General features: G+C 44.5%; 1 protein-coding gene across 1 annotated transcript in view; it reads right to left on the minus strand.

The window, feature by feature from the left end:
• EFTUD2 (elongation factor Tu GTP binding domain containing 2) overlaps window positions 1-20,884 on the minus strand; it is a 39,970-nt gene that overhangs the window by 3,573 nt on the left and 15,513 nt on the right. Inside the window, exons 8-20 of the mRNA XM_027049028.2 lie at window positions 20,483-20,573; window positions 19,456-19,538; window positions 16,421-16,587; window positions 14,022-14,146; window positions 10,591-10,654; window positions 9,913-10,003; window positions 8,330-8,465; window positions 6,583-6,710; window positions 5,090-5,283; window positions 3,553-3,664; window positions 3,048-3,188; window positions 1,501-1,602; window positions 439-521 (exon numbers count right to left, since the gene is read on the minus strand). Of these exons, the coding sequence (XP_026904829.1) occupies window positions 439-521; window positions 1,501-1,602; window positions 3,048-3,188; window positions 3,553-3,664; window positions 5,090-5,283; window positions 6,583-6,710; window positions 8,330-8,465; window positions 9,913-10,003; window positions 10,591-10,654; window positions 14,022-14,146; window positions 16,421-16,587; window positions 19,456-19,538; window positions 20,483-20,573 (1,517 nt within the window). The remainder of the gene's footprint in view (window positions 1-438; window positions 522-1,500; window positions 1,603-3,047; window positions 3,189-3,552; window positions 3,665-5,089; window positions 5,284-6,582; window positions 6,711-8,329; window positions 8,466-9,912; window positions 10,004-10,590; window positions 10,655-14,021; window positions 14,147-16,420; window positions 16,588-19,455; window positions 19,539-20,482; window positions 20,574-20,884) is intronic.

Here is a 20,884-nt window from a genome sequence, read left to right on the forward strand (position 1 = left end):
TGAATCTACCACTCTTTAAAAAAGTAGGGTCTCAGGGCATCTGGCTGGCTCGGTCAGTGGAGTGTGTAGCTCTTGATCTTAGGGTTGTGAGTTCGAGCCCCATGTTGGGTGCAGAGATTACTTAAAAATAAAATTAAAAAAATTCCCACAACAACAGAACTGTTGCCAGGGCAAAACTGTAAGATGATCATATTATACGGAGAAAAGTGGCAGTTGGGACACTCATCCTTGGGGAACCTACAGCAAAGAATTCCACAGCATCATGTCTACAGGCCTAAGGCATGAGAGTGCTAGGTTAAAACTCAAGCATCCTACGCCCCCATCCTGAGACCTAGGGAGTCTCTATTTCCACAGTACTTGTGACTGGGGTGGGGTTGAGGAGGGAGGAGGAGAAAGTGTCCCCTGTCAGTCCCAGGGTCACTCTGACACCCAGCTCACTTCTTATTGGGCGTTTCAGCAAAGCACTTGAGGGAAGATGTCTCCACCACCGTCTCACAAAACGTGACAACGGGATCAGCCACCTGGGAAACAGAATAAATTGTTAGGCAAGATCTAATTTTGTTGGAAGGACAACATTCTGCCAAAGGGAATTCTGAGGTTCCCTTGGCACTACCTTTGTGACAAACCCTTGTCTTAATCAGCATCAGCAATGAGTACAATAGCAGGTGAGAAGTCCTTACCAGCACTAAGGAGACTGAGAAAACTTCGTGGAGTGTGGAGTTTATGTTCCTGAGCCAAGAGTACGTGGGAGTCAAACCTGGGCCTAAAGTATCATCCCCCAAGGACGCTTTCAAGGTCTGTTCAGCCGTCCCACAACCACTCACTTAGCACCTCCCGTGGCTCTGTCACAGCTGACACTAGGGACTGACTGGCGGGATCCCCTTCCACTCTCAACACCTGGCTCTGAGTAGCAGAGCTCCTCCCTGAAGCTCCCACGTGGCCAGCCACCAGGGAACTCAGTATCTTCTAGACCACCAGTCCTGGGCACCTCGGGAGGAGGATCCAAGAGGGGTACTTGAGGGTGCTCTCTCCCACCACCACAGGAACTGGGAGAAAACGGGTACCATCTAGGAGACTGGGGCCATGCAATGGGCACTTTAATCAAGGGGCCATGTCACAACCTAACGACAAATCCAGGAGAACCAGTTCTCACTCTCTCCCTGAAACCCTCCGCTGAGCCCTAATCACCAAAGATGGGTTAACTGTATAACTGTTTCCTTAACAAAAGACCAAGAATCACTTTGGCTTGGGAGCCTGGACTTTAAACTATGACACAGAGAATAACCCTGCAGAAAGGGGCAAACCAGATCTCAAATACCTTCCCAGATAGGGAGCAATAGGTCATGCTTTTCCCTAACATGTCTCCTCCCCAGTAGGGCCCCCCCTCTTCCCCCAGGCCTTCCAGGGGAATCAAGGGTTTGGTTGCTTATAAAATCAGTCTGGAGCCATGAGTCAAGCTCCTGGCCAGGCGGGTACTCAAGAAAGAGGATGCTGATTTACCTTGATGTCGATCTCTGAGTACATCTTCCGTAAATCGTGCATCACACAGTCGAGGTACAGCTCCCCAGTACCCAGAATCACGTGCTCTCCAGACTCTTCCACCTGAAACATAACAGGCCTGGTGGTCATAGCCTGGACCTCTTATGCCAGCAACAGCAGCTAGAAACAGAATCAATGCTAGAGCCCAGGAGGAGGTGCCCAAACCCACTATCAGAATCAGCCACTCCTCAGCATCAGTTCCAGCCTCTTCAAGAAGGATCAGTGGGGAAGTGACCAACGGGTAAATCCTCAGGACATCTGGACCATTCAGCACGGTGCTGCTGGGCATTAGGTCACCGATTTAATTTCCAGCATAACTGTTTAGGGAAAACCCTGCCCTAAGTCTATGGACATAAGCTGACCCTTTAGCCCTGGCCAGCTACTCAGAAAAGTATGCTAGCAGGCTCAAGAATGTAGAAGGATCAGAATGATCACTTTTCCTTCTATATTTTCTGGAAAATCAATTCATAGTGTATATATATATATATATATATATATATATATATATATATATTTTTTTTTTTTTTAAGAAAGAAAAAAAATTATTTCCTCACAAAATGTATAACTGTGATTGTCATTAATCCCGGTCCCTGATATTTCTTTTTTTTCAATATTTATTTACTTATTTTATTTTTTATTTTTTTTTTAAATAATTATTTTATTTTTATTTAATTTTATTTTTAATTTTTTTAAATTTACATCTAATTTGGTGCAACAATGATTTCAGGAGTAGATTCCTTAGTGCCCCTTACCCGTTTAGCCCATCCCACCTCCCCCCGCCCTGTAACCCTGTCTGTTCTCTACATTTATGAGTCTCTTCTCTTTTTATATAATTTTGGTTTCCCTTCCCTTATGTTCATCTGTTTTGTCTCTTAAAGTCCTCATGTGAGTGAAGTCATATATTTGTCTTTCTCCAACTAATTTCACTTCGCATAATACCCTCCAGTTCCATCCACATAGTTGCAAATGGCAAGATTTCATTCTTTTTGATTGCCAAGTAATACTCCATTGTATATATATACATCTTCTTTATCCATTCATCCGTCGATGGACATTTGGGCTTTTTCCATACTTTGGCTATTGTTCATAGTGCTGCTATAAACATGGGGGTGCATGTGCCCCTTCGAAACAGTACACCTGTATCCCATGGATGAATGCCTAGTAGTGCAATTGCTGGGTCGTAGGGTAGTTCTAGTTTTAGTTTTTTGAGGAACCTCCATACTGTTTTCCAGAGTGGCTGCACCAGCTTGCATTCCCATCAAAGCATACCTTCTAAGACACATCTCTTTCTCATCTAAAGATACTGTGGAATATGAACACATTCATGTACACTCGCAGCACCCCCCCCCCCCCCCAAACGTGTCTTGTTTTCAAATGACAGTAACAGACAGGGAATATTTGCTTTCGACATAGGCTGCTGGAAGCTGATCAGAGACAGCTGGTGGATGTGAAGCAGTGGGCGGCACAGACCTGTCACCGGGGGCAGCTATTGCAGACCTTGAACATACCTTGGTGGTGAGGGATGGATAGCTCTTGTTGACCTTGCGCAGACCGTCCAGCATCTTGGGTAGCTCTGAGGGGTTGACTGGTTCCACAGCAATCTTGATAACAGATGTGGTGTTGAACTTCAAGGGGCGGAAAATCTGAGCCTGAGATTCAAAGTGCAGAGGAGTGAGGGCACGTGGCCTGAGTAGGCACCAAAGGTACAGAGGTCAGAGAGGAGGAGACCACTCCCCAACCAGGAGCCAAAGTGCTGCTGGGAGGCAGCCTGAAGGGCCATTTATTCCCATGTAATTTGGCAGAACAAACAGCAGGGAAAAGATAAAGCAACTGCTCCTAACTCCTAGCAACTGAGTGGAGTACAGGGAGAATCGAGCTGGGTCCGATCTAGAAGCTTCAGCCTGTGCTCAGGCCCAGAACCAGGAAGCGGCAGTGACTCCAGGTTAGTACCCTGTGAGTTCCCATGGGACCCTCTAGCTTAAACTAATCCAGTTGCCTTTTCAGAAACTCTACCTCCTCATTGCCTCGGGGTTCAGTTATGGTTGCTGTCTTCACAATTGGTTGATCAACACCTTCGATCAGAACCCAGTTGCCAGCAGGAACACGGTTCACCTCAATGTGGTACCTGGGGCAACAGATGACTGAAATAAGGAGGGGTGCCAGGCACTGAGCCAGGAGCAGGGGTGAACCAAACATACATTCCATTAGGGGAGGGGTACAACAACCAACCATGTAACCTCACATATATGTACAAATGACCCAGGAACAATGGGGCCCCAAGGCCCCATGTAGTTGAAACTCCACATATATGTTCTGACTCCCCCCAAAACTTTTTTTTAAATCTTTTTTTTTTTAAATTTTTTTTTTTTAACGTTTATTTATTTTTGAGACAGAGAGGGACAGAGCACGAACGGGGGAGGGTCAGAGAGAGAGGGAGACACGGAATCTGAAACAGGCTCCAGGCTCCGAGCCGTCAGCACAGAGCCCGACGCAGGGCTCGAACTCACGGACCGCAAGATCATGACCTGAGCTAAAGTTGGACGCTCAACCGACTGAGCCACCCAGGCGCCCCATCCCCCCAAAACTTAACTACTAAAAACCTACTGTTGGCTGGGGGCCTTACCGATAACATAAATAGTCAATTAACACGTTTTGTATGTGCATTCTATATGTGTATTCTACACTGTACTCTTATAAAAAAATAAGCTAAAGAAAAGAAAATGTTAAAGTCATAAAGAAAAGAAAATACATTTGCAGGATGATAGTGTATTTACTGGAAAAAAAAAAACCCACATTAAAGTGGACTCATGTAGTTTAAACCTGTGTTGTTCAAGGGTCAACTGGAATTACAAACTGGTTAGCACAAGGAAGAAAGCTCATGGTATTTTAGGAGGACAAAAGAGGAAAACCTAATTTCAGGTGGATACTACTGGTAAGCAAGGCCCTGCCCAAGGGGTAGAATGTAAGGAGATGCCAAAAGCACCACAGAAGATACTGTAACTCTCCTAGGCCATCAGTCCTCTGCCTTCTAGGGAATGGGTGGATTTGGAGAGGGAAAGGGGGCCATCGGCAAGGTACAGCAGGCACGTCAGAACAGAACTGCCTTGACTCTGCTAGCTAAAAAGCCGAACTTATGAATTCACAAGCAGCCCAGAGGCCCAAGCTAAGTCTGATGCTGCAGATAAGGAACCTATAAGGGATCTAGCAAAATCTTCTATCTTGGTCAAAGAATAGTCCGTGGAGGTTGGGAGACAATTTCTTTTGGGAAGAAACATAAAGGTTGTGACTTAGAAACACAGAAGAGGAAGAGAGGATTAAAAAGAGTAAAAATAGAAAACTTACAAAAGTTTATATAAGCCATTCAAAACTCAAAGGCAAGGCTCTTGGCATTATCCCAACAGTAGCTGCCTTTTGGCCCTAGCAACTCTGGGTAGTAAGAAATAGAAGTCAACAGATGTGAGGGAGGGTCAGCTGATGCCCTATTGAAGTGGCCCATGCAGCTGCTGTGACAAGGCCAAGGCATGCCTCTATAGGCTACTATTGGCGGTACCTGGCCACAGAGATCCAAAGGCGACCCACGGTGCATATCTGGGAGTCTTCCTCATCCTCCAGGGTGTAGTTCTCCCCCAGCACCTTCACGGGCTGCCCAGCATGGATGGTGCCACTCAGCACCCGACCAAAGGCATGAAACTGAACTCCATCATCCGTGCTGTACATCTTGGTGGTGTGGCACATCAGGGGACCCTGGAGGTGGGGACAGAGTGCAGGCTCAACCACACATATTCCCAGGGTAAATACCCTTGTCTCTACCTCCTTGGACAGCGATGACACGGCTCTGCGAGGAGGCTGCCCAGACCTAGAGGAAGGTGTGTCAATCTCCTGGGAAAATTCCAAACCATGCCCTACCCCCTGATTAGTTAGCAGATGTCATAGGCAGAGCAAAGCAAAAAAACTTTCTCTTTTCTCTAGGAGGATGAGGGCAATGGCGAAGAAAAGCAGGTTTAGGATGGCAGATTGCCACTGTTAACTTGCAAGATTACAAGACTTGCTTGCCCCAAATTCCCTCCGAAGATGTAACACAATTCTCAGTTGGTCGTTCATGCTGAGAAATTAGACTAAGAACAGCTGGGAAAAAAATTTTTTTTCAATTAATAAATTAATTATTTTTAAAGTAAGCTGTGTAGGTCCAATGTGGAGCCTGAACTCATGACCTGGAGATCAACAGTCATATACTCTACTGACTGAGTTGGCCAGGCATCCCTGGGAAAGACTTTTTTTAAGTACATTAAAAAAAAAAATTATTGGGGCGCCTGGGTGGCGCAGTCGGTTAAGCGTCCGACTTCAGCCAGGTCATGATCTCGCGGTCCATGAGTTCGAGCCCCGCGTCAGGCTCTGGGCTGATGGCTCGGAGCCTGGAGCCTGTTTCCGATTCTGTGTCTCCCTCTGTCTCTGCCCCTCCCCTGTTCATGCTCTGTCTCTCTCTGTCCCAAAAATAAATAAAAAACGTTGAAAAAAAATTAAAAAAAAAATTATTTACTTTTGAGAGAGAGAGAGAGAGAGAGAGAGAGAGAGAGAGAGAGAGAGAATCCGAAGCAGGCTCTGGGGCTCAAACCCACAAATTATGAGATCATGACCTGAGCCAAAGTGGGACGCTTAACCAACTGAGTCACCCAGGTGCCTCTGGTAAGGACCGTTTTAAAGCCCAAAGCTGACAAAGTTAGCTACCATTTTTTGAATGTTTACTGTCTATCAGGCACCATGCTAAACACGACTGTAAAACTTTCTTACTCTTATTTAACTTTTTAACAGTCATATACATACTATTATCCTCATTTTATCTACCAAGACTCTAAGAAAGATAGAATAATTTTCCCAAAATCATAACACTAGAAGTGGTAACCCTGGGTCTTGAATTCAGGCCTGTTTGACTTTGCTAACGGGGGGTGGCAAGCAAGGATGGAAAGAAGGCATCATTCCTATGACCAGAAAACAGTATCTCCAACAGAAGGAGGAAAAAAACCAGAAATGGGGGTTTTCCCTTACGTCAGGATCACAGTCGCTCATGGCCTCGCCGAGATCAGAATCCACACCGCCAGTGTAGGTGTGCTCAATCTTGGGCTTGGCGCCCACCTTTGGAGAGGGGATATGCTGCACACACATGTCCACAAAGCCTGTGGAGGGAGAAGACAAAGCCATTACTCTACACTCACAGGGGGAAGTGACGGTGAGTTATGGATCCACTGGTGATGGCCAGAAAGCTCAAAGTGCAGGGACTCATTTTCAGCTCTTAAGCTAGGGCACCGTGAGCCCAGCGGGAAGTACAGCCTTGTTTCCTGGGAGTATGCTCTAAGAGCAAGAAGCAGGGCTCAATGGTTCCTTGAACTCAGGTGACAAAAATTTTCAAGTGTCTGTTATCAATTCATGATCTTTCATTGAATATAAGCACTTACTGAGCACTTACAATAAGTACCCCAGCTCTTTAGATCTACTCAGAACAATTCGAGTTGACTCTCTCTTCGGGAAATACTGCATATGTTTCTGTTCAATACATCATCCTGTTTTCTTTTCTTTTTTTTTTTAACATTTATTTATTTTTCAGAGAGAGAGAGCAAGCGAGCAGAGGAGAGGCAGACAGAAAGGGAGACACAGACTCTGACGCAGGCTCCAGGTTCTGAGCTTTCAGCACAGAGCACAGCGAAGGGTTGGAACCCATGAACCGTGAGATCATGACCTGCACCCAAGTCAGACGCTTAACCGACTGAGCCACCCAGGCGCCCCATCATCCTGTTTTTCTAACAGCCAATAGGCCATGAAAGAGAAAACCTCCATTAGCACCTTGGGGAAAGCAGATCTGTTTTCAGTTGGTGTCTCCTAGGTCAGATGGATGGCCAGCCGAGAATGAACTACTAGAATCATGCACCTTGTGGATTTAGACACCTAATAACTACCAGAATCAAGAGACTGCTGGGGCGCCTGAGTGGCTCAGTTGGTTAAGTATCCGACTTCCACTCAGGTCATGGTCTCATGGCTCGTGAATTCAAGCCCCATGTCGGGTTCTGTGCTGACAGCTCAGAGCCTGGAGCCTGCTTCAGATTCTGTGTCCCCCTCTCTCTCTGCCCGCCCCCTGCTCAAGCTCTACTGTCTCTGTCTCTCTCTCAAGAATAAATAAACATTAAAAAAATTTAAAAAAAAGGAGAGAATCAAGAGATTGCTGAGGGGACCCTTAGTCATTACCTTTACTACTTCCCTTATTTTACAGATGAGAAATTCGAGTCACAGAAGAATCAGGTGGCTGACCCAGGTCTCACCACATGGAAGGGCCAGGGCCACAATAGGAACAAGATTCAGGTCTTTCTCAATAGGTCTAGGGCTCATTCTACTATATCGCCTGCCTTCTGTGCCACTTAAATAGAGGAGACAGGAGCTTAGGAGAAAAGAAATCTGAGCCTGCTGCTTTTCCCAGTATTTCCCATTGCTTATGAGTCTATTTACATCACTTATGAGTCTCATAAAAATACTAGAACCTTGGAATCTGTTTCAACATCTCCTTTATTTGCACGCTCCTCCTGGTAGGGAAATATAATTGCTTTTGTTTCCCAAGATAGAGTTCTTGGTACCATCCACCAAAGGAAACAGCTAGGAGAAAAATGCAGGTGCTGTACATCCGGCTTGCAGTTTATTTAAAAAAGCCTCACATCTCTGCACATCACTGGAGTGAGGAAAAGGTCCCCCTGATACGTGTGGCAAAACATGACAGTGATGGGAAGGGGGCCATGAGCTCTTTTGTTACCTGTGAATTCACCAAAGAATTTTTTGCAGACCAGCCTGAGCAGGGGGCGGATATTCAGCTTAAGCTCTTCTTTGGTCAGATGAATGCCAAGCTCATCCAGGGTCCTGGGGAGGCTGGTGTCCACGTCACCCACAACCTGTGTTGGTACCAAATACCATGTCAGCTGTAATGATGGCCCCAGCATGCTGCCTGCTATAGAGGGCAAGGGAAGGCCAAAGGGCAATTTGAAGGGTCACTGTGCCAAGTTCTCTTCTACAGGGAGAGCTCTTGGCAAGGACAGCCATTTGGTTTGAGAGAAATCTTTGATATCTACTCTTCAAACCAATCCTGGGGGGAAAAAAGGGGTTGGTTAAATAAACCTGGCCCTCTCTGATGACCTTCAGTGCTGCCCCTTGGTGTCTGAAAAGCAGCATCTCACCCCACTCAGGAAATCCCTTACTCTTCCCTATTAGAGACTTCTCAGATTTAGAGGATCACTGCACTGGAAGGAACCAAAAAAGGTCACCTAGCAGTCTATCTGCTGGTAGGGCAAGGCCAAGCTAAATCATTCTCAGCAGACTCAAGGTCTCTAATGAGACAGACTCTATAAATTTCTTTTATTAATCCATTCCAGTCTGACACAAGATACTAAGTATTTTTCAGCACTAATAAATTTTAATCATGTTATTTTGTCTTGTTGCTATGTTTTACTCTTTTGTCAGCTGGTATGGCCACACACATTTTGTGTATATGTGTGTGTTAACTGTGCACAGTGCTTATTAAACACTTGAATATTTCATAACTGTCTTGGGAAAAAGGTCTACGAAAACTCCTGTACAGTGTTACCCCTTTACTTCTGCCTTTTAGGTAGCACAAATTCATGCAAACTCAATGTTATACTCTTTTCTTTGGAGAATCCTACATGTCTAACTGCATCCTTACCACTGTCTGATGCATCTTTTTTTTTTTTTTTTTCAAGTGAGTTATATGTCCAATATGGGGCTTGAACTCACGACCTGGAGATCAAGAGTTGCATGCTCTGCTGACTGAGCCAGCCAGGCATCCCGTGATGCATCCTTTCCGATTTGACAAACATCACATATATACAGGTCCAGAAAAGTCATTAAAAAGCAAGCTAATACAGTCATTCTTTTAATGGCTACAAAATACTTGAGATGTACCATAATTCATTTAATCAGATTCTCACTGATAAACATTTAACTTATTTCCAGTTTGTTTCCCCTCTTATAAAATGTATATATATATATATATATATATATATATATATATACACATACACACACACTATACATAAACCAATTATATCTGTAAATCAAATCCCTACAACTGAAATTATTAGTTCTCAAGTATCAAATCTTTATACAAAATTTCTCCATTGCCTTTTCTTTCTTATCTTCCCCCCTTCACTCTGAATTCAACGGCACTTAGAGGACCATAGATCTAGAAGACTGGTGAGCAACTATCCTCATGCTTAGTAAAACAAAACTGAGCAGGTTTAGGGGCAGGGGGAAGTCTGAGTTCACCAACTTTTGCACTCTGTGTTTAGAAAGGCAGGCCTGAACCAGGCAGCCTGACATTCTCACCTGAGCAAGGATCTTATACAGAGGCTCCAAGATAAACTCCACAAAGCTCCTCTGGGAGCTGCTGGTTGGGGCCTTTTTTGTGAATTTTCGTCTATTAAGAGGAAAAAAAAAAAAAAAAAGAGTTATGGGTGGCCCAGCAGGGAGAAGGCTATGTCACTGACCCCAAGGGTGAATTTCCTAAGTTCTGAATCTGAGCAGGGTGAAGGAGAAGGAATGTGTATGTGATCATAACATTTCCAAAGAGAGATTCCCAAGAGAGCATATGGTTATGACTCTCGTGCATGCCTGAGCTGAGCTGTGAAGACCTCAAGAGAAATAGGCTCATCCTGTTAAGAGCTCATGAAGCCAAACCACTTAGAGGAGGATTATTCATGTTTAATAAAAAAGTAGGCTTTGGGGCACCTAGGTGGCTTAGATGGTTGAGCGTCCAACTTTAGCTCAGGTCATGATCTCGCGGTTTTTGAGTTTGAGCCCCACATCAGGCTCACTGCTGTCAGCCTGTCAGCACAAAGCCCACTCCAGATCCTCTGTCCCCCCTCTCTCTGCCCCTCCCCTGCTTGCACTACCCCCCTACCCCTTCCCAAAAGGTAGGTTTTAATCTTAGGAACTCTTTCTCTGTCCTCACTTCCTGGAAAAATGAACGCCCCCTCTAGAGAGTCACATCCCCACTCTACTTACGTTTTGGGGTTGAAGTAGATGTCACCCCAGAGTCTTTTAGCAAATTCCTGGTAGTTAATGTCACCTGTAAGAGAAGCCATATGATTATAATCTACCTAACAAAGTATTGTTTGAAAGTCTGCATACGTGGTTCCAGACGCGTAAGTGGCTTATAGCTGAGGAATTCTAGCACATTCCTTCCCGAGGTCTGGACATTTCCTTGTACCCAGGCAGGCAGACAAGGATACTGAGGCATAGACAAGGACAGGACTGGCCCAAATTAGACATGGCTACACTGGAGCCAAAATGAGTACCCAGGCAGCTCTATGTCTAGGAAGCAAAGAACTGAGCTATGGACAAGGATACGGTTTATATGCTTTCCTTCAATAAAATAGGCCCAACCGCCCACATGCTATGCTCTGTCTGCACCTAAACGCTGTTCCTTCCAGAAGTGGGGCTTAATGGCTCCTTCACTCTTCCCTGATCCACATAAGCTCTCTGCTGCCAGTATGGGCAGTCTCCCAGCTGCAATGCCACGCTAAAGCTCAAACTAGCCCCAAGTCTCTGGAAGGCAGACATCTAGCCCTCTGGAGAGAAAACTCCAAAGCCTACCTTTGTCTCATCTTTTACCAATTAATATTTTTGGTTTGACTGTAACTCTTAATCCTGGTCAGGCTGAGCCAACGGTGGCTTTTAGAATTCAAGATCGTCTCAATCAAGAGCTCCTGTTAGTCAATTTGGTCACATCACCAACTCTGTCATGAGTATTTCTATCTAGATGATTTCACTCAAGATGCCATAAAGGATATTCATCACTTTTCCCCTAAAGCCATGCTCCCCTTCAGACCATTCCCCCTTTTATTGAGGCTACCTTGGCATTTCATCCAGGTTCAAAATCTTTTTCTTCCCCACTTTGCTAATTACCAAATTCTTCCCTTCTTTCCCACATTAGTTAGTGACTCTCTCTCCTTTGAACCACTGTGTCTTTTACACGCCTCTATTACTGCACCTTATAGTACAGCATACTCACTGGACTGAGTTGCTTGAGTGCTCACAAGAACTAGGCCTAGCATGCTGGAAGTTTAATAAACGCTCAGTGGAAGAAAGGGTGAACTTCTCTCTGGTTCTTCTCCTCCTTTTCAATCTCACTAATAACAGGAACCCAATATTCACGATCCTGTATCTGAATACTGGTGAGAATGTCTAACCGGGTGTTCCTTCCTGTACCCACCCTTCTTCCTGGCCTATCTTCTATCAGCTTTGCATGTGTCAGCCTACCCCAATCTTTAACAGCTCCCAACTGCTCACAGGATAAAGTCAAAATTCCTTAACCTGGCATTCCAAGCCTTCCTCAATGTGGTCCCAACCCAGCTTGTCCACAGCTTTACTTCAACTCTCCCCTTTGGTGAAACAGTTCACCATTATTAAATAGGCCATGGGTCCAAACCACCCACCTCTGTGCCTCCTCTTTCAATGCTGCGAATCTAGAACTCCCAGCTCTCTACTCTCCACCTGCCCATGAAGACCCATCTCCTCCTGCCCAAACTGATGCCGTACACTGTTGTTCAACACTCTATAGGTTTCCGTCTACCCCTTGGACAAAGTTCTTAGAAGTCAGAGATTGTTCCCCATGCGTTGCCAGATTCTTAGTTAAGAGGACATGACATCAACTGTGGAAGTACGGTGTGATGGAAAAAACATCAAGTAGATTCTAGTCCCAAGCCCACCAGTAGGTTCTGTAACCCTGGGCATAGTTTTCCCATATGTGGAATGAAGGGGAAGGACTCAATGATCTCTGATATTCCTTTCAGAGCTGACTTTCTAGAAGTCCCAAACATGACTTTTCTCCCCTCCCCTCCTTTGTAAAAATATAAGTATATAGAAAGAATGCAAATGGGGGAGAGGGGTAGAGGGAGAAAGAGAGAGAATCCTAAGCAGTCTCCATGCTCAGTGCAGAACCCAATGCAGGGCTTGATCCCATGACCCTGGGATCATGACCTGAGTCAGATGCTCAACCAACTGAGCCACCCAAGTGCTCCCATACACGGCTTTTCAGGAGGATGATATTGGAACCCAGAGCTGGCTCCTTTGTAAACTAACAGTGGGTTCCTAGGATGGGCAATACTTTCTCCTGAAGCTCAGGGCCATTTTCAATCAGAAACGAAACCATTAATACACTGTAATTACAGAAATGGTCTTGGATTTTGCTTCACATGCTGATGTAAAGAATATGCAGAGACCTGGAAACCAGAACCCTACTCAGGTAAGTTTTATTTATTATCCATCTACTTTCCCTTTTCAAAAGAGCCATCTAGAAACAACTAAATGTATACCTAACGATAAGAAAGTAGTTAAGTTATAGCACATCTATACAGGGGAGTAACTGGCAGTGACAGAAAATAATTCATAGAAATGAATTTTAATAAAATAATTTGGCCAATTCCTGTGATCCGATGCTGAGTGAAAATTTATCTGTGTTATGTTTTATATATTACACATGTCCCTCTATAAAATGTGATCTCATTTATGCAGAACACTAAACACAGAAAGAACTATAAAATGTTTGCATGGTTATGGTAATGAGGTTATGGGTGAGTTTTGCTTTCTTGATGAGATTTTACTGTATCGTCCACGTTTCTACAATGAGGATGCAGTGGATAAGTACATATTAAAAAAACAAACAAACAAGTTGCATTTGCCCATTTCTTTCACAAGAGCAAAGACGAGGTTGAAGGACCACTGAGTGGTGAGAACAGAAACACTGGAGCTCCAGTGCCTGTCAGCTGTGAGACCTCTCACCGGGCCTCTCCGCAGTCCTCAAAACGGGGTGAATTATGACCTCCTCGAAAGGACAGTGTTGGACACTCAGGACATGGTTGTTACCGGAATCTGAGGGAATTGGGAGGCACAGAGGTAAAGAGCACAGGAGTCTCCTGCAGTTGGGAAGCCGGCCCCAGAGCTCTGTGCCAAGGCTCCGGGACCTGTAAAATCATTCAGCTGGGTATCCCGGCGGACTACAAATCCAACTTGAGCTCTTGAGTAGGCCTACAAAATGTCCATGTGCCTACAGATGGCTGGAGAGACAGCTAGAAGAAGCACCACTAGTGACAGACATTCCATCCCTGAGGAAGAGGTCTGAAAGGGCTTTGTGGCCATGGAGAATTACTCTCGGAAAATATCTGTCTCACGCTAACAAAGATTCTTATTCCGAAAATGAGCTCCCTTTTCACCCATTTCTTCCACAGTCACCTTTATTCTTCTATTCTTTAGAAGCCACTTGGCCCAAAGAAAGGGTCTAGGGGCCAAAAAGAGACCGAAACGTGACAATAATAGTTGATAAAATGCTCCCCCAAACAGGGGACCCTGGCATGAAGCCAATTCTAAACTCTTCAGCAGGAAAGGCACCCGTGACTCTGGGGAAGCTGGGAGAAAGCCCGCCAGCCAGAGCTTACCGAAGGTGTCAGCATAGATCTTGGCAAAGGAGCCGAGTGTGAAGCAGATGCTGTACTGGGAGCTGGAGAAGCAGACGTTGCCCAGGAGTGGGGAAAGGATCAGGTTCTCATCGGTGGAGTACATGCTGAAACAGAGACAGTCATGAGTGCAGAGCCGGGCTGTGCAGCAACACCAACATAATGCCAAGGGTGAAGGGTGGGGACTCTGTGTCATCACCCCTCTCCAGCCCTTGTTCTCAGAAGGGGCTTGCATAACACACTCAAGCGCTGCCAGCGGCCTGGCCCAAGAAAGTGACATGATGGAGTTGTTCCCTAACTCCCAGTAACAAGCTGACTTCCCAGTGCTGGGAACTTCATGCATGATCCTGGAGAAGTTAACTGCACCAGACAGACAAGGGGAAACTTGGAGGTCAGAGACAAAGCTCTTGAAACACAGGAAAGGAATCTGATGTGAAAGTGGAGTACCTTTTTGAGAAATCTCAATTTCACAAACACAACAGACATAAATATCAGAAGTGAATAAAAAACAAAAGAAAAAATAAGGGCAACTTTGCTCCCCACTCTCACTGCCCAGTTCCTCTTTATTTTATTAGGCGTTGTTATACAAATTCACATGAAAACTTTATCTTAAAGGCCACGCAGAAGCCACAGCATCCCAAGTTCACTAAAGTTTCAAAGAAAACCAGCTGTATACAGGAATTTAATCCACAACCCTAGCCTCACTGACAGATTGTTTTATGTAATTTCTTAATTTAGAAGTGAAAGTATTGGCTTCTAAAGAGCAGTTTCCTACCTTATTCCACAATATCCCAAGTTATGTTCCCCAGAGGCAACTGCTTTCAACTTTCTTAAAGCTGCTTTCAGAGCAATGGTCCTCATATTTCTAAATAATATGCTCACGTTGCTGTTTCTTGTTTAGAGGCTGAGATCAGACTTCTTATTTTGGTGATCAGGATTTAGCCCCATCCTCTATTTTACGGTAATAAATAAGTTTATCACTTCATCTTTGGGGTTCCTGATATTATGTTGGTCTCCAGTCATTCTCGGCCCTTCTGGAGCCAGGGAGAAGAGATCACTGTTGAGAATTAGTACTACATACGGGGGAGGCTCCTGAAGGTAAATCTGTCTCTGGCCACGGAGGTACCATCCCCAGTCCTTAACTGGAGAGGTGTTCTCTCAATAGGACAGCTTCATCCTGGGCCCTTTGAGGGGCCACAATAAGTCATCCAGTCCTTCTGTCATCCTGCAGTAAGACTGTCTTTATGATATATTTAACCTATTCTTCAAAGTCACCTTGATACTGTATTGTGAGGTCTCCCAGCCATCGCTCATACTTATTAATACAAGCCTGAAATCCATCTTGCTGAAAAGCAACTATGTCCACAAAAACAACAGCCAATAGTTCCTCCACTTACCGAATCTGTGTTAATAACAGCAACTAACATCATTCATGGGGCAGGTACTGCATGCTAAGCACTATGCTAAGTGGGTTACATCAAATATCTACCTGATTTCTTTAAAAAAAAAAAAAAAATTTTTTTTTTAACGTTTATTTATTTTTGAGAGACAGAGCACGAGTGAGGGCGGGGTAGAAAGAGAGAAAGAGAGAAGGGTGCGAGAGCACGCACGCTCATGCTGAGCTGTCAGCACAGAGCCCGATGTGGGGCTCAAACCCACAAACTGTGAGACCATGACCTGAGCCGAAGTTGGATGCTCAACCGACTGAGCCACCAGATGCTCCAAATATCTGATTTCTTATCACATCCCATTAGGTAAGCGTTATTATCATTCATTCCCTTTTTACAGAGGCAGAACCTGAGGCTCTACAAGCATCTCTTGCCCAGGTTCACACACTTGGTATGGGGTGAAGGCGAGACCAAGTTGAGAGTCCCAGGTATTGAACACAACACAGAAGTGAAGGTGGGTCTTAGGCTATACAGCCGGTGAAGGCACAGGGTCAATGAGGCCGAGGTTGTGGAGTCAAACCCTATAGAGCCCTGGAATGTGCCCCTAGCCTTGTCCAAAAAGCTCGTTATGTACTCCCAAGAAATCAGGGTTGCCCCCCAGAGGTGTTCAAGGTTAAGATTTGTAAAAAACAGAGTTCCTGAGGACAGGAAATCCACACCTGGGGTCCTATACCTTATTTATTTATTTATCTATCTATCTATCTATCTATCTATCTATCTATCTATTTAAGTTTATTTCTTTTGAAAAAGAGACAGTGCAAGTGGGGAAGGTGCAGAGAGAGGGGGAAACAGAATCCCAAGAAGGCTCTGTGCTGTCAGTGCAGAGCCTGACGTGGGGCTCGAACTCACAATACTGTGAGATCATTACCTGAGCTGAAACCAAGAGTCAGACGCTTAACAGACTGAGCCATCCAGGAGCCCCGGGTCCTATACCTTATTAATCCGTTGACCTCATCTACGATGTGGCGCAGCTTATAATAAGCATCAGTTGGAGGCAGCTTTAGCTCCAGGATCAGCCGGTCAATCTTGTTGATGCACACGGTGACCGCCAGCCTCTCCTGTACTGCGTGCTTGATCAGCCGCTCTGTGTTTAGCATCACCTGAGAGACACAAGACCCAGAAAGTGGTGGTAAGAGCAAAAAGGGCAGAAAAGTCCAGAGCAAAGCCAAAGAAGGTACTATCTGAAAATACAAACTATGAGGAAAAGAGAACCTCAGGAAACTGATTACTGGGTGTAAGCAAAGGGTAAAGAGGGCACCTGGCAGGACTGAGATACGACTAAACAGCCTGATGATGCTGGGAGCCAGGTTTCTCAGTGCTGGAGAAGGGACAGAAGCAGACTTAGGAAGCAGCTATGGTACTGAATGGAACTGTGGGTATTAGGATGAAAATACGATTTCTTCTTTTTTTATTATTTATCCCATTTAATATATATGTGTAGAAATAGTTGGGGCACCTTGGTAGCTCAGTCAGTTGAGCGTCTGACTTGATTTCGGCTCAGGTCATGATCTCAGTTTGTGAGATCGAGACCCACATTAAGCTCTGTGCTCACAGAGCAGAGCTTGCCTGGGATTCTCACTCTCCCCCCTCTCTCTGCCCCTTTCCTACTCACACACATTCTCTTTCTCTCAAAATAAATAAATAAAAGTGTAAACAAAAAAATAGTTATAGATGTGTGTGTGTATGTATTATCTGTGTTCAGTGAAAAGATCTAGAAGTAATGGACCCCAGGAGCAGTGAACACACCATTGTGTTTCTTTCTATCCCAGTCCCCACTACAAGGAGCCAGAGCTCCTTGAAGAAATAGCTGATTCCAGGACTGGGGCAGGGAAGGCACAAAATGAATCCAGAACATCTTTTTGTGCCTGAAAGTAAGGAAGTACTCCAAAAAAGATGGGGCATGTCAAAAGAACAAAGGAGCTCTACCTAACCAAATCTGGGATAGAGCATCTAAATATGTAAGGAAAGTAATGGATTATAACCCACTGAATGAAATAAAAATCCACGTATCCATACTGACAATAAATAAGCAAATGGGGGAGAAAGGAAAGCCCTTCCTCAAAATAGAATTCCAACCAAAAAATATAATAGGAGGGGATGCCTGGGTGGCTCAGACAGTTGAGTGTCTGACTTTGGCTCAGGTGATCTCATGGTTCACAAGTTCGAGCCCGGCGTCGGGCTCTGTGCTGACAGCTCAGAGCCTGGAGCCTGCTTCAGATTCTGTGTCTCCCTCTCTCTCTGCCCCTCTTCCTCTTACACTGTCTCTCTCTCTCTCTCTCTCTTTCAAAAATAAATATACATTAAAAAAAAAGGAATAATAAGAGTTAGAAAATCATCATTTGCAACTACTATGGAAATAAACTAGGAATGATTAATGGAGGATAAAACTTGGGGTGCCTGGCTGGCTCAGTCAGTAGAGCATGCGACTCTTGATCTCGGGATCATGACTTTGAGCCCCACACTGGGCATAGAGCTTACATTAAAAAAAAAAAAAATTAACAGATGATAAAACTAATAGGCAAAGTTTGAAAAGGAGTAGAATGTATACAGAGCCTCAAGGTATCTCTCCACAAATTATTTATTACCAAGGGGGAAAACAGTAACTTTACACAGGAGAAAACTGGTAAACCCAGCTTAACCAAGCAATCAAAGTTAGCATCACCAATAATGGGATAAGGTAACACCATGGGCCTCCTAATGTGATGGACTAAGAACAATACAGCTACATTTGCACTTGGGTCAAAAATAACCTGAATGCGATCAGGAGCAAACATTCAACGAGGCCAAATAGAGAGACATACTACCAAACAAGTATAATTTATACTCTTCAAAAATGCCGTTATAAAAAAAACCAAGAAAGGCTATTGAATAGTTCCAATCAAATGATTCCAATTAAGAGACTGAAGAGACATGAGGACTGAATGCTAGGCAGCATCCTTGATCAGAAAAGAAAATTCTATAAAGGACACTACTGGGACAGTTAGTGAAATTCTGTAAGGTGTGGAGAAAAAGATCTGTACAACAATATTGTATCAATGTTAAATTCCCTGATTTTGGGAACTGTATTTTGGTCATGTAAGTGAATGTCCTTGTTCTTAGGTAACATGCTGAAATATTGTATTTTGAAATAATTCACGGGGAAAATACACACTCATATGTGTGTGTATACATCTACAGAGAAAGAATTACAAAGCAAATGAGGGTGTACTCCTTGTACTGTTCTTCCAACTTTTCAATAAATTTGAAAGTATGTGTATTCCAAAATGAAATCAAATAGAAAGAGGGAGAAGAAAAAAAAAAAAAAAGCAACTCTGGCTCCCTCTGCTGGCAAAATCACCAATGACAACATGAACAAGGTTAGCCAAATTACCTAATCTCTCAATTTAGAAATATACAAGATGCTTTGAGTCTTTTAATTCCAAACTCTATTTTAGAAAAACTCATTGGGGCGCCTGGGTGACTCAGTTGGTTAAGCATCTGACTTTGGCGCAGGTCATGATCTCACAGTTTGTGGGCTTGAGCACCGCACTGGGTTCTGTGCTGACAGCTTAGAGCCTGGAGCCTGCTTCAGATCCTGTGTCTCCATCTCTCTCTGCCCTTCCCCAGCTCATGCTCGAGCTCGCTTGCTCTCTCTCAAAAATAAAATAAACATAAAAAAATTTAAAAAAAGAAAAACTCATTAATATTTAAAATCCATTTACACGAATATACTCTCCTCCCTCTTTTAATTACATTTGTCATTTTATTTTGGGTCCTATCATTTTGACCTTCACTGGACAAGGAGTGAAGAACTCATACTGAGAAGTAATTGTGACCTTCATAGGCTGCCTTAATTTCAGAGCAAACGTGAGCCTTAATCCCACAGACGTTCATCATCTCTGGTTCCCAGCTCACTCAATGCCACTAGGCATTGTGTGGGGCAAACCTAACATGGAGGAGGGATCATAAGAGGGTAGCGGCAGACTCACCCCTTCAGCCGCATCGATGAAAAGGACAACTCCATCTGAGATGCGCAAGCCAGCTGTGACCTCATCAGAAAAATTCACATGTCCTGAAAGGCAAATACCCAGTAAGTCACCTGTGTGGTGGCAGGATGACGCAAATTAACTTGTAGGTAGCCTAAGGGAACACTGCAAAGCATGTGAGCCCCCAAACATGCCCCTTCCCTTCTCTCCACAACTCCCTACATCGTATAAAATCCTACCATCGTATAAAATTAGGGTAGAGTCATGTGCTTGGATTAAACTTTTATACAGGGGGTCCCCAAACACAAAAAGAAGGAAGTGTTTGCCTAGGAGGGCAATAACATCGACATTCACACACCAGCTAGGTCTCATCAGCAGTCAGCAGAGTTCTGGGAGGCACAAGACGATTCAGAGGCTGGAGAAAGGGCAAGAGGGCCTGGTGCATGAGAGATAAGCCAAGGTGCTGCTGGTGGGGACAGGGAGAGGGGCTGAGAGGTATCAGGGCACTGGGCATCCGAGGATGAGAAGAAGGTCAACCTGTCAAAGCTCCAGTTTTTCTACTTAAAACTCTGCCCTGAGTTGGTCCTTTCCATTAGATAAAGACACAGTCTGTCACAGGCAAGGTATGCTGCTCCTGTGACCTGTATGTCCACTGCCACTTGGTGCACTGACCCCACGGTTTCCTTCAAAAGACTTAGTGTGCCCGAAGCCAGGGCCATGTCTGACTCACCTTCATTATCAAGTGTCTAGCATGGGGCCTGACATAGGCTGGGATGAGTCAATGAATGAGACTCCCTAATATTTGAATATTTTAGAGCAGAGCAAAGAGAGGAGCGAAATAGAAGGCCTGCTGCACAGTGCCTGCTAATTAACTAGTCAGAAGCAAAGGAGACAGTGAAAAAGGAAATTATCTCAACGAAAGGAGAAGTGAAGGAATGTAAACACAAAGATGAAATGCTCTGTTCTATTCTGGAAAGAGAGCACAAAAAACAAGGAGGGCAAGGTTCTCATAGTAAAAGGAATGTCCCACCTGGAGTGTCCATGATATTGAAGAGGTAAGACTTTCCTTTGGTATCTGGCAAGACCACTGTCACTGGAGTGCTTTTGATGCCAACACCTCTCTGAAATCACGAAGAAAGAGTGGTCATTGGGATTTCTTCCTATGCAAGAGGAGTTCCTTCTGCTCCAGGGGCTTGCCAGTTGCTAGTAGTTACGCTGACGTCTCTTCTTGAGTGTTATTTTTATCTAGGCCTCTAATCAGAATGACCCTGAAGATGAGCTATCTTGGTGTTAAACATCATTTTTGCAGAGGTCTCATTCAAATACAACAAAAGTAAAAATAGGGGTGCCTGGGTGGCTCAGTCGGCTAAGCACCCAAATCTTGACCTCAACTCAGGTCACGACGTCACGGTTTGTGTGTTCGAGCCCCATG

Source organism: Acinonyx jubatus, chromosome E1, assembly GCF_027475565.1.
Source record: "Acinonyx jubatus isolate Ajub_Pintada_27869175 chromosome E1, VMU_Ajub_asm_v1.0, whole genome shotgun sequence".
Taxonomy (NCBI): domain Eukaryota; kingdom Metazoa; phylum Chordata; class Mammalia; order Carnivora; family Felidae; genus Acinonyx; species Acinonyx jubatus.